This window comes from Globicephala melas, chromosome 6, assembly GCF_963455315.2.
Source record: "Globicephala melas chromosome 6, mGloMel1.2, whole genome shotgun sequence".
NCBI classification, from domain to species: Eukaryota; Metazoa; Chordata; class Mammalia; order Artiodactyla; family Delphinidae; genus Globicephala; species Globicephala melas.
In genome coordinates, this window is record NC_083319.1 from 33462929 (window position 1) to 33477469 (window position 14541).

General features: G+C 42.6%; 1 protein-coding gene across 3 annotated transcripts in view; it reads left to right on the forward strand.

The window, feature by feature from the left end:
* The window catches only part of ANKS6 (ankyrin repeat and sterile alpha motif domain containing 6), a 56750-nt gene that overhangs the window by 23544 nt on the left and 18665 nt on the right, over positions 1-14541 (forward strand). For 2 of the 3 annotated variants that reach the window (XM_060300704.1, XM_030829818.2), the window contains exons 10-12: positions 513-666; positions 2752-2921; positions 11690-11876. In XM_060300704.1, coding sequence (XP_060156687.1) covers positions 513-666; positions 2752-2921; positions 11690-11876 — 511 coding nt within the window. The remainder of the gene's footprint in view (positions 1-512; positions 667-2751; positions 2922-11689; positions 11877-14541) is intronic. The other variant, XM_030829820.2, reaches the window with a different exon arrangement.

The following is a 14541-nucleotide window of genomic DNA, read 5'->3' on the forward strand; positions in this document are numbered from 1 at the left end:
TGTGTAGACTGTAAATAATGTAGGTACAGTAAATGGGCAAACCGAGGACAGGGATTTAGGACCTGACCCTGCCGCTTTGTGTCGACTGATTGGAGAACCTCAGGGCCCCCGTCTCTGTCTGACCCCCATTGCTTGCTGCTGCCTCCCTGGACTGTCGTAATACCAAATCACTAGTTGGAGACCAAGGGCCTGGTGGCTGGAGGTACTCAAAAATGGACAGAGCGGGTTTACATTAGTCCACCACATGGGAGCAGGTGGGTGACCTGTAGGAAACGATGTCACAGGTGCTCAGCCTGAGTTAATGGTCAGTCAAGTTGTCAGCAGATAGATGTGAACTGCCATCCCTTGGGGGACTCCTAGCAGGATGAGCACCGGTGGGCAAGGACATGCCAGTGGATGCAAGCACTGGCTGGGATGGGCCAGCTGAACTCCAGGTCCCTCACCACTGTGATCTGTGCATCGGAAGGAATGAACAGCAAACCCTAACTGTGATATCCACCTTGTTCTTGCAGACTCCCGTCAGGCCAGTTAAATTTCCATCTCTCTCCAGAAGCCCAGCCTCTCCTGCCAATTCTGGAAACTTCAACCACTCACCTCATTCTTCTGGTGGCTCCAGTGGGGTAGGAGGCATGAGCAGGCACGGTGGGGAGCTACACAACCGCTCAGGTGGGTACCCAGGCAGGCCACTCCGTGGAGGTGGGAAGATCCCTTGGGGTTGAGGGTTGAGGGTGTGAACTGGGGACAGTCCTAGAGACCACTGCATACAACCTGTCTTTCTCGTTGATGTGCCTAAAGGATTTTTCAGTGAATTCACAATTCATAGTTTCTTCTATGCATTTTCTTAGGGCAGGGGAGGGGAAGAAATAGTCTATAATGCTTTATTTTCTTGGAAAATTTTACAAGAAACTAAGAGAAATACATGGTGTTTTTGCGGTATTTAAAATCCTTGAAGATTAAACCTTAGATATCTTCTCATCCTGAGCCTTCAGTGAACAGATGAGGAAACGGAAGCTCAGAGTGGGTGACAGATTTGCCCAGAGACACACAGCAGATTTGCCCAGAGACAATTAAGACTCAAAGCAAATTGCCCCACAGTTATTTGGGGCTTATTGGCATACTTTCTTTTTCTTTAATTTTAATTTTTTTCACATCATTACATTTGTTTACCATATTCTTTCAGCAAATATTGTTGACCACTTATTAGATGCAAGGCAATGTCTAGGCGATAGAGCATTTAGCAATAAAAAATTCAAAGTCAGTTCTGTAAGAAGTTGTATTCTGGTATAAACAGATAATTTTTTAAAAATCTGATGATAGTAAATACTATAAAAAACCAAACAAAACACCAGAGTATGGGAATAGGTAATGAGGCTGGTTACAGGATATTTTCTGGTTCTCCCCGAGGGGATCCAGGATTAACCAAAGCCAGCTTTGCAGGAAGGCACCCTGCTTTATGCCATTACATAAGGAATGCATGCTTCTTATGGAAAAGCTTGAAAACCAGATAAAGAAAAAAAAAAGTATAATCTCACCCACTAGGGATCATTGTTAACATTTTGGTGTATATCTTCGCAAAGTACTTTAATGCATATTTTTGAAAGCATAATAATAATTTATTAAGCACTTAGTATGTGCCAGGCACAGTGCCCTTTAAATAGATTATCTCCTTCAGTCCTCCAACAACCTGTGAGGTGTCCTCTCCACTTTACAGAGGAGGGAACTGGGGCTCAGGGGAGTTAAATAACTCGCCCAGGACCACACAGCTGCGAAGTAGCAGAGCCAGGACCTGCACGCAAGCAGGCTGACTTCCCAGTGTAGTCTGCTCTGTAACCTTTTTCCTCTTTGTACCCATTACCATGTTGTAAACACCTCTTTATGCCAGTACACGTGTAGCTACAGCATCTTTTAAATAACCAGACAGCCTTCCACTCATATGAGGTGTCAGTTTTAATTCACCAGTTCCCTCTTGTTGAATGGTGTTCAACCATTCAGGCTGTTCTCGATTTTTGCTCTTGGAGATCCCACTCTAAGTAATGGCTCCATAGCTCTGCGCTTGCCTGCTTGCTTAGCGATTTGCTTAATGTAAGTGCCTTTGAATCAGGGTGGCGGGGGCAGTGGGTGTGCCTGTCTTTGAAGCTTTACACTTTGCCCTCCAGACCTAGTAAGTGCTCTATAAATGTCAGATATCAGTGTTCTCCCTCCAGTGCCCTCCCGCGCTCTGGTTATTATCACTTTCCCCTTTTCCTTCCTAATAATTCAAGGTTGCTGGTAGGTTTGGGGAAACAGGGAGAGGGAACTTGGCAGTCAGGATTCAGTCAGGGAAGCTAACCCCTTGAGTATTATGGAGTGAGAAAGTTATTGACTCAACTGTGGGAGTAGCTGGGGGCGTAGAGATCCAGAAGCGGAGGCTGGATGATGGCAGAGGAGCCCTGGCGTGGCAGCATGTGGAGCTGCTGGCAGGCGCTGCAGCGGGGCTGCTGGGGGAACCCAGGGCAGGGCGTGCTGTCTGTGCCCGCTGGCGGCTGACTGAACTGGCCGTGGCTCGGGGGAAAGCGAGGACAAACTGGAGCCTTGATGGCCGTCCACCTGCCAGTTGTCATGCACAGTCCTCCTGTGGTTAGCCCTGACCCAGAGCCAGGGGCGGGGGTCTGGGAAACGGGGTTCTGGCTCAGCCAGGTCGGCACCTGATGTCCACCGCCCGCACTGCAGTGCTCTGGACCCAGGCAGTCATTCCTATTCCTGTTTCCTCAGGTGGAAGCATAGACAGTGTTCTGTCCCAGATCGCTGCCCAGAGGAAAAAAGCAGCCGGATTATCTGAGCAGAAGCCCAGCCATCGGTCAAGTCCTGTTGGTCCAGCGCCTGGCTCCAGCCCGTCTGAGCTCCTGGTCTCCTCTGCAGGCGGCAGTGTTCCTGGTGGCAAGGTGCTTGTTCTGTTTCCGTCTGCTCCTCTGACGCTCACAGGTCCTGTTCTAGCATGGTCCACGCCTGGGGAGCACAGGCGGTGCCACCGTCGTGGGATAGGACTAAACCTCCCATCTGGCCGCACCTGGGCTTTCTGAGAAGGGTGGCTGCCGAGATCATACCCTGTGCCCTTGGTCTCCTGCACACGTGTGTTCACCTCTCGCCCAATCTCCAGGATACCTGCAGGTGGGAGGGGTGCTGAGGTGCGGTGCGATGCCGGGGTGAGCACTAAGTTCTCCAGCCCTATACTGGTCATCCAGCCTCACACGGCACGTGTTTTTGTTCACTGATTTAGAGCAAAAGGGTTCAGAGTGTGGGTTTAGGAGCAACTGCCTGGGTTCTAATCACAGCCTCACACTTCAGCATTTAGAATGGGGCTGGTACCTGGTATGCCTGTATAAGTGTCAGCCCTTACTGTTGACAGTTGTAGCAGTAGTATTTGTACTCCTTTCTTATGCATCCACTGTCCACATCTTTGGAGCATCTGCTCTGTGCCTGGCACTTCCAGCAGTGAGGATCCAGCAGTGAACCAGGGCTTTGGTGACCGTTCTCAGGGTGTCACTGCAGACACAGCCATCTCACACTGGTGTGGTAGGGTCTGCTGTGGAGAGGGGAGGATGCTGTGGGACACGGCTGGGTTTCTGCCGAGGCTTGAGGGCGTCAGTGACATCTAGACAGGGCTCTGAAGGAGCAGATGAAAGGGGCAAGGGTGGGGTGAGGGGGAGACTGTCCCAGGGTGAGGGGACGGCACGTGCAGAGCACCGGAGATGAGAGTGTGGAGTAGGAAAGGAACTAAACGGAGGTTGGTGGGCAGGACAGAGCCAGGGCCTCACCTCCATGCTCTGGCACCTTTCCTCCATTAGTGCAGCCCCAGAGCAGTCACCACGTTGGTAGCAAACTGTGGGATTTGCAATGCGTGGAAAACCCCACATGCCTCTGGGAGGGGAGGTCTTCCAGTGTCTTCAGAATCTTCCCCCTCCACCTCCTGAGTCCCTCCTCTGGGGCTGATTAATGGAGTGAGCCCCCAGAGTGTGGGTACCTAGTCATGAGCATGAACTGGCTCCTTTACCAGATGGCTCTCCAGGTGCCCCTACAGTGGGGCAGTATAGCCCATTTCCTCCTCTGAGAGGACCCCAAGTCCAGGCACAACCGCACTCTTCATCTCATTTTCTAGATGTCTTAAGCTTTTTCCCTGAGAAAAGTTAGATCGTCTGAAGGCCTCACTCTTGGACCTTTGCCCAGAAGTGCCTCCAGAGATTGATGTCTTAATGGAGAGGTATGAGAAATAGTCTTTATTGTCTGCCCAACCACTGTTGGTTATACAACTCTTTTTGTTATTCAAAGTCCCTTACACAGTTGGACCTGTATAATTAGTTTCTTTACAATATAACTCCAGAAAAAATTTCTCTCTATACATTAGCATATTTTCTATTATGTTCAAAATTACTTGTGTAATAGGATTTATGTAATTAAGTTCCTTTTAGAATTCAGCTCTACGGAAAAAATGTCTCTACTGATACTTCGATACATTTTATTTCTTCAGATACTTCAATACATTTTATTTCATCAGATAGTAAGAATTCTATAATTAGCATATTTCACTTTTTGCCTTTGCTGCTAGGAGACTCAGCTACTCATTAAGGTAAATCTGCTACTCTAGAATTTTGATATAGTTTTCCTCTTCTCTGTTGTCTAAAATTTTCTGTTTCTATTTTGATGGTCTTATTAGATGTATTATATATTGTTAGCTTCCTTTAATTGGTGTTGGAAATAGGTAGGCATCTAAGTTATAAATTAAATTAACTATTACCTCACTTGGATGCACCTATCATTTAATCTATATACAAGTGTGTTCTGATGAAAGGAAATTGTGTCTACAGATGCATTCAGGAAACAGAAGACTGGGGAAACGATTCAGTTTAATGATCACCTGATATTCTTAACATAAGAATATACTGTAATCCTGGGGAGCTATTTAAAAATTCAGATTACTGGGTCCCACACAGCATAACTGAATGAAACTCTTAGGGTAGGGTTAGGGGAATCTGTTTTTCTCCCCAGAGAGTGTTGCAGCCAGCCCAGCCCAAGTTCTTGGAAACCACTGCCCTAAACCAAAGGACACAGGAGTGGGCTTTCTGTCAAAGGCTCCAGCAGCAAAATGGAGACATGAAGTGCTTTTCAAAGACTGCGTTAGGAAGAATTAGAAATTAGTATTCAACATATGAGCCTCCTAAATCTGGGTTTTGTACTTTGCTTAAAACAAGCACCACTGCGATGGCGGGATATTTGTAAGGCATGGCTTCTCACATGAAGTGTGCCTTAGGAGACCCAGAATTGGGGGGAATGGGATCAGAGTATGCTTCAACACTTCCCAGATCTCAGGAAGCCCAAAGGCCCACTGGGAATATCAGCTTTCTGTTCCCACCCGAAAGCACAGTGGTTTAAAACAGAAGGCATTTCTTTTGCTTGCAGATCTGTGGCTGGGCAGTTTAGTCTTGACTTAGTTAAGCAGTTCTTCTGGTCTGAGGGGATCACTTAGATGTTTGGCTTTTGGCTGGGGTGACCAAAAAAACAGGGCCATGTATGCCCACAGCAAGCTTGGGTATGTTCTAATGGCACTAGTCAAAGGCATAAGTTGAAAACCAATCAAGTAACTAAGTCATCACACCCTCTGTGCAGGAGACCACACAGAGTTACATAGCAAAGGGTATTGATCCAGGGAGGGGTGGAGATGATGCCATTACATGATCAATCTGCCACACTGCGGATGAGAGGAATGGTTCAAATATTTCAGAGCATCCCAAATTTTATATTTATCTGCTCCCTCCCGAATAATGCTGCACACAAGGCCTAGAGTATTGTGTTTCTTTGCTCTTGGCTGGGATAGATCTGTTTCTTAGGGATATACCAATTACCTTCTGCTTAACCAGAAGCTTTATTATGGAATGTCGGTCTTTATAGAAAAAGCAGAGGAAGAATTCCTTAATAATATAGGCAGCTTATTGACAAAGTCTTTTAAAATGTAAGAAAGGGACTTCTTTTTCCACTCTGGGTTGTAGGTAGCTCGAAGGAGCATTAAAGGCCTAGCAGAAGGAAAGGTGTACCCATTTCCAGGCAGGAAAATATTTGTCCTGGTCTCTACTATTCTAAATGAGATGTCCAATTTTTAGCATAAATTACAAGATGTACAAAAAGGCAAGAAACACCACACTCCCAAGAAGTAAGGCAGTCATCAGAATCTGATGTAGATGTGAAACAGGTGTTGGAATTATGTGACAGGAAATTTAAAAGAACTACAATTAATATGTTAAAGGCTCTAGTGGAAAATTTGAACAGCATGCAAGATCCTATGAGTAACAATTTCAGCAGAGAAATGGAAACTATAAGAAAGAATCAAATGGCAATGCTAGAAATAGAAAACCTGTAACAGAGATTAGAAATGCCTCTGATGGGCTCCTCAGTAGACCTGACACAGCCAAGGAAAGAATCAGTGAACCTGAAGACAGGGCAATAGAAATTACCCAAACTGAAACACAAAGTAAAAAAGAAGGTAAAGCAAAAAAAAAAAAAAGCAGAGCACCCAAAAGCTGTGAGATAATATCAAATACTCTCACATACAAGTAATTGGAACCCCTGAAGAAAGAGAATGGTGGTGCAGAGGAATATATATGTATTTTTTAATGACCAAGAATTTCTCCCCAAATTAATGACAGATGCCAAACCATAGGTCCAGGAAGTTAAGAGAACACTAAATAGGATAAATACCCAAAAAAGAACACTTTGTCAGAGTAATTCACCATATTAACAGACTAAAGAATAAAATGCAGAAAAAGCACTTGGCAAAATTCAAACTCCATTCACGATCACAACTTTTGGCAAATTAAGAATTGAAAAGAAATTCCTGGACCTCATGTAAGATACCTGTACTTAGCATCATACTTAATGGTGAAAGACTGAGTGTTTTCCGCCTAAGATCAGGAATAAGGATGTTGTCTCTCAACTTTGTACCAAAAACTATAGCTAGTGTAATAAGGTAAGAAACAAATAAAAGGTACACAGATTGGAAAGGAAGAAAGAAAACTATCTCTATTTTTAGATGATATGATTGTCTGCTTAGAAAACTCAAAAAAATCTACACAAAAGCTCCTAGGACTAAGAAGTGAGTTCAGCAGGGTCTCAGGATACGAGGTCAATATACAAAAGTCCCAATTGTATTTTTACACACTAGCAATGAACAATTAGAATTAGAACAGTTAGACTTTTAAAATATGAAACTTAAAATATCATTTACAATACATTTGAAATGTATTATATGAAAATAAAATTATATGAAAATGTATTATGAGAATGAAATACTTAAGTATAAATCTAATAAAGTATACGCAGAGTCTATAAGTTGAAAACCACAAGACACTGATAAATCAAATAAGCTTAAATAAATAGATATCCATTTTTTTGTAATTTGATCTATAGATTCAATGTAATCCCAATTAAAATCCCAGCTAGCTTTTTGTAGAGATCTAGAAAGTGATTCTTAAATTTATATTTAGATGCAAATAAACTATAATAGGCAAAAGAATTATGAAAAAGAGAATCATAATACCTAGTTTCAAGACTTACTATAAAACTACAGTACAGTATTAGGGAAGGACAGACACACAGGTCAATGGAACAGAATAGAGAGGCCAAAGAATAATCAACTGAATTTTTTTTTTTTTTACAAAGGTGCAAAGGCAATTCCACAAAGAAAGGGTAGTCTTTTCAACAAATAGTGCTGGAACAATTAAATATGCAGGAAAATGAACCTTCACATTTCTCACAGCTAATTCAGAGATTAACTCAAAATGGATCATAGACTGAAATACAAAATGAAAAACTATAAAATTTCTAGGGGAAAGTCTGTGTGACTTTGGATTTGGCAAGTAAGTTTAAGATATAGTACCAAAAGCATGATCCATAAAAGAAAAAAATGTTAAATTCGACTTTATGAAAATTCATATCTTTTGTCTGTAAGAGACAGCATTAAGAGAATGAAAAGACAAGCCACAGACTGGACAATATATTTGCGAATCATGTATCTGATAAAGGTCTTGTATCCAGAATAAAGAACTCTCAAAACTCAACAATGAGAAAACAACCAATAAATTTAAAAATGGGCAAAGTATCTGAAAAGTATCATGAAAGAAAATATGCAGATGGCACGTAAACATATGAAAAGATGTTCAACATCATTATTTAGGGAATGCTACTTAAAACCACAATGAGACAGCACTCTACACCTATTATTAGACTGCCTAAAATTTAAAAAAAAATTAAGTTACAAGTGCTGTGAGAATGTGGAGCTACTGGAATTCCCATTCATTGCTGGTAGGAATACAAAAATGATACAGCCGCCTTGAAAAAGTTTGTCAGTTTCTTATAAAACTAAACATACATATAGCATGTGACCTGGCTCTCTCACTCCTAGATATTTACCCAAATGAATTTTTTTAAACTTCTGTTTATACAAAAATCAGTTTGCGAATGTTTACAGCAGTTTTTTCATAAATACCCCAAACTAGAAACATCTCATAACAGGTGAACAGGTAAACTAACTGTGGTAATATCCATGCAATGGAATACTACTCAGCAATGTAAAAGAACACACTACTGACACACGCAGTAACTTAAATGAATCTTAGAGGCATCATGCTGCATCAGACAAAAAAGTGTACATATCGTTTGATTCCATTTATATGACAGTATACAAAAGGCAAAACTATAAGGATGGAAAACAGATCAGTTATTTCCATGGGTTGGGATGGGGGGAGGGGTTGACTAGAAAGAGACAGCACAAGGGAATATGGGGGATGATGGAACTGTTCCATATGGTACTCTGTTGGTGGAATACACAACTCTACGTATTTATCAATACCTGTAGAATTGTACACAACAGTTATTTTTACTGTATGCAAATTTTAAAAAAATCAACCAGGACCTAAGGATGTACGCAGACTATGACAACAGATGTAGTTGTATTACAAGTGAATGACATAACTGCACTTTAGGAGGTGGGAGAAAACATGTAAATGGATATTGTGAGAGTAAAGTAAAGACAAAAAGAACTGTACAAAAGCATTGTACTCTAGTTGATTTTTTTTTTAATTGGGGTATAGTTGTTTTACAATGTTGTGTTAGTTTCTACTGTACAGCAAAGTGAAGTAGAGTTCCCTGTGCTATACAGCAGGTTCTCATTAGTTATCTGTTTTATACATAGTAGTGTATATATGTTAATTCCAATCTCCCAATTCATCTGAGGTTTTTTTTTTCTTGCAGGCGTTATGGTGTAGCAGTTGTGAAGCTACTTTACATATATATACCTTTTGTGTACATATACACTTTATATATATACTAGGGTTGAACAAATAAGTAAATATATTATAGATAATGAGCCCAGTTTTTAACTGTCAGAGATTGAGTCAAAGGGGAAATGCTAGAACTAATCCTGTGAGTATTGGATTGGAGTCAGAGGTATCAGTATAAATCAGTATGAATGTATGCATAAATATACATATATACACAGATTGATAGACATAGGAATATACTTACTGTAGAGCTATGTGTGTATGCATGGGTTAGTAGACTTCATATATTTCCTTGCTCTGTTCACTGAGAGGACCTAGAAGCAGTGATATCCCAGTAGCCATGAGCAACCTACTATCCAGATTTTGGTTTCTAAATAGCACCCTCCAATAAAAGGGACCAGGGCATAACAGTAGTATTGGATTATAACCCAGAGAATAAATATCCACAAGCCCATGCTGATACGAATAAATAACTGAATAAATAAATCGGGGGAGAAGGAACAAGTCTTCTGTACAGAAGAATTCCAAGTAATAAATGTGGAAGGAATAAGGGAAATAGCAAAACACCATTAGAACATCACAGTAGTAATTGCTCCAGAGAAGATGCACCAAAGAATGTTAAAATTAGCAGGCAAAACTTTTAAGAAAAAACAAAACATTTAGCTCAAAATGTCTCCCCAAATATTTATTGGTTATAAAGGGAAAAATAGTAACTTCACAATGGAGAAACCTGACAGACAACACCTTAACTAAGTCATCAAGGCTAGCATCAGTGATAAGGTACTGATACTTTGTATCTCCTGGTGTGATGCACTGAGAATGGCGCATCACCTCAGTGGTCATCAACCTCAAAATCCATAAGTAAATCTAATTATGAAAAAATAAGACACATCCAAATTGAGGGACTGTCTACAAATACCTGACCAGGACTCTTCAAAAGTGTCGAGGTCATGAAAGACAAGGCAAGACCAAGGAGTTTTCACAGATTGGAGGAGACTAAGGAGACCTAACAAGTCAATGCAGCATGGATCCTGGACCAGAATAAGAATCAGTGTAACAACTAGTGATATTTGAGTACTGTCTGTAGTTTAGCTGATACTGTCCCAGTGTTAATTTCTTAGTTTCCGTCATTGTAAGTCTAAGAGTACTCACAAACATAGAAAACAAATTTACGATTACCAAAGGGGGGCAGGGAGGGACAAACTAGGAGTATGGGATTAACAGATACAAACTACTATACATAAAATAGATAAGCAACAAGGATTTACTGTATAGTCCCAGGAATTATACCCAATATCTTGTAATAACCTATAATGGAATGTAAACTGCAAAAAAACCCTACCCAAATCACTATGTTGTACACCCCAAACTAGCACAACATTGTAAATCAACTGTACTTCAATAAAATAAAGTATTTCAAAATAAGAAGGGCTTTTTGTGTGCAACACACACAAAGGAAAAATAATAAGTGTTCTGTGGTGAAAGGTTAGAAGTGACTGGTTTAAATGAAGAAACATGAAGAGCGGAATGGGCCTTCGTTTGTAATAAGCCACACTTCCATTTTAGAGCTGGTTAACTGAGAGGTTAGGGGACTCAGCCAAGGACACAATATTGCAGCTGTAGGGGCAGGACTAGGACCCGGGTTTTCTGGCTCCTTATGTGCCACTTTTTCCATCCCATTCCCTGCCTCTCTGCTCCAGGGGAGGATTTTCCTGTAACTGTTTTGATAATACTGTTTCTGCTTTGCATGTTTTCTTAAGTAGATGTCATAGTCCTGGTTAGATATCTTGTTGAGTCAAATGTCCCACGTGTTCCCTGTTGTGGGTGTCTGTTTGAATCATGTGTACCCTCCAGGTGATGGCTTATGTATTTGTCTTATTCTTTTTTATTTTTTTTGACTTTATAATCAAATTTATTAATAACCTCTGGAAATAAGAAAATATTACACATTTACACAATGAAGGATTAAGGCCTTTCTAATCTACAGACGTACAGAGACAGATAAAGAGGGCTTATAGCTTGGATTCTAAAATTTCAGTCACAGGTCAAGAGTAAATGCAGAAACCCCAAATCTCACCAGTCCTGGTATGAAAGTTGTTTTCCCTCCCAGTGGGCAAAGGACTCAATTGATTTGGGCTCAAAATTGTATTTGTCGGGCTTCCCTGGTGGCACAGTGGTTGAAAGTCCGCCTGCCGATGCAGGGGACATGGGTTCGTGCCCCGGTCCGGGAAGATCCCACATGCCGCGGAGCAGCTGGGCCCGTGAGCCATGGCCGCTGAGCCTGCGCGTCCGGAGCCTGTGCTCCACACGGGAGAGGCCACAACAGTGAGAGGCCCGCATACCACACACACACAAAAATATTGTATTTGTCTTATTCTTTTCAGCAGAAACTGGAGACGAGCAAAAGGCCTCCGTCTGGAACTTCCACTACCTCCAAAAGCACCTCCCCCACGCTCACGCCTTCACCTTCTCCCAAAGCGCAGGCAGCCGAGTCCTCCGTGTCCTCCTCCTCATCCCACCGGCAGTCCAAGAGCAGCGGGGGCTCCAGCAGTGGCACCATCACTGATGAGGGTGAGTCCCCGGGGTCCTGAAAGCCCGCCCTTTCCTCTTCACCATGGTAACCTAGCAGCTGCCCTTCTTTGCTATAGCCATCCTAGTTCAGGTGTTTTATCATTTTTTCAGTCAGACAAAAACACCTGTCTTTCCCCTTCCCTGATTCTACCTTGTATTTTTGTCTTCATTGAGCTTACATACCTAAAAGGTGTATAGTAGTTTTTGAATGTAGGTGAGTTTTGTTTATATATACAAACAAACACCCATAGAACTGCTTCTCCGACCCCAGTTATGTACCTTTCCCTGAACCTTGTACAAATCAGAACTCTGTCAGTTGCAAGGGATGGAATCTCCACTCAAACTGATTTAAGCAAAAACAATACCAAAAACTGATAATTTGTTGGCTCATATAATGGAAATATCTAGGGTGTTCTTCAGGTGTGTCTGGATCCAGGTGCTTAGGGAATGTTTTTCTCCATGTCTCAGGTAAGCTCTCTTCAGGTAGTGGCAAGGACATACCCAGCAGCTCCATGCTTACTTCTTCCTACTAACTTAGCAACCCCAGCAGAAAGAGTGCTGCTTTCTTAGTAGGTACAGCAAAATCCCAGGGGTAAAGGTCATTGTCCTGTCTTGGCTATATTTATAACAACTTGGGTTGTTTGCCCATCCTTGACTATCTCTGTGTCCCCAAGGGTGGAGTGTGTCTGCCTTTGGAGCCAGGGTTGGGGTCAGGTCTGTGTGGATTGGGAGAGGGAGAGAAGTAGCTCCTCAGAGGAAAATGGAAGTGGATGGAGGGCAAGCAAAAGCAGGAGATGTAACCAGGAGAACGTTGGAAGTTGCATGAGTGGGGATGATGAGGAAAGGAAGATGGACCGGACGGCCGGGCAGGGGTGGAGGCTGTGCAGTGAGGCCCCAGATAAAGATGTGAAGATATAAAAGATAAAGGAGAGAAGAAGCTCATCCTTTACAACTCCCCTCTGGTGGCTCCTGGGAGCAGGGATGGGGGAGGAGGGAGCAGGGCTTTGGTGAGAGATGGGGCCCAGGCAGGTGCAAATCAAGGAGTATAAATCAGAGAGGGGAGGAAACTCTCATTGTGTGTGTGGTCCTCACAAGTGCATTTGCAGGCATCTTGCTGCAGCTACTGGGAGGGAGTGCAGAGCAGGTTCTGCCCAGCAAGTGATAAGTTGAAATCAACTGCACAGGCTCTGGTCTGTACTGAGTTGATAAATGTACACTGCCATTGGCATCCGCTTTATTTGGGGCTGCTTTTATTGTTTTGTGATATCTAGTGCAATCATTTATAAAAGCTTCAGAGATTCACTTAGCAACCCCATTCCTCCCTAACTGTGTTTTCTCTTTTTTATATAATGTTTTTTTCTTTTTCTTTTCTTTTTTTTTTTGGCCACACCATGTGGCTTGTGGGATCTTAGTTCCCCAACCAGGGATTGAACCCAGGCCCTTGGCAGTGAGAGCGTCGAGTCCTAACCACTGGACCACCAAGGAATTCCCCCTAACTGTGTTTTCTGTGTGGAATCTTAATTTCCCTACCCATGAACTCTCCCGCCTCAGAGGCTTTCAGGAATCTAAACTCCTACAGTTTCAGTTTGGGATTTGTACCCCACCTTTTTCCAAAAAAAGAGTTGAGACAGTCATCAGAATGCACTGTCTATGCCCACTTTGCTCCCCTCTCATTCATTTTTTTAAAAAAGGTTTGCAAAGCCTAGTTGGGATAAAAACAGGAGGACCTGACAGCAAATTCTTTTTAGATTACCTTCTCTGGCTTAGAAAGCCTAGTTTTCCCTCCTGGGGTTCCTGGGTCCCGAGGCAGCCAGACCCTTGTCCTTCAGGCATTAGATTATCACAGACCAGAGCCTGCAATCTATCCCCAAATAGCCATTCTTTATGATATTTTTGTGGGAAATCTGTAGCCTCAGTCAAGGACTGCATGCAAGCCTTTGCCCTGCTCATCCTCCCACCTGTGTCCGTCTGTTCATTCCTCCTGGAGGAAGTGGTGGGGTGGTGACGACGTGGCCTTCTCAGCCTCACATTCCTACTATGAAGGTGACTGGGGTAGGCCCTGGGTGCTGTAACCTGTGCCAGTGTCAGCATAACTCATCATCAGGCTGGGGATTCAGATACATTCCACATAATAACATTAAATGATTGTAACGCAAGGTGGGATCAAACGTGTGTTATCAGCAAGGCACGAAGCACCATGGCAGTCTTCACTGAAGAGTGGCCCTCGTGCCGGGCCAGGAGGACTGAGAAGAGTGGGGAGCTGGGAGCCGGGAATGGTGGCCCAGAACCGATTGTTACATTTGTAGGAAACAGTTGAGCTGGCAATTAAACACAGCTGTTTAAAGTCAAATTACAACAACAAAAATATGTGTAAAAAAAAGACAGGGACTTCCCCAGCGGTCCAGTGGTTAAGACTCCATGCTTCCAATGCAGGGGGTGTGGATTCGATCCCTGGTTGGGGAATTAAATCCCACATACTACATTGTGCGGCCAAAAAGTTTTAAAAAATAAAAATAAAAATGCTTAAAAAAAAAGAAGACAAAAAAAAAGTCAAACTGCATGAACTTATAATTAAGCTGATTATGTTACATGTAAAGGTATGTGGCATTTAAAACAAAATATATTATTTACTGATTTTTAGTGCGTTTTACTAATACCTGTTCTC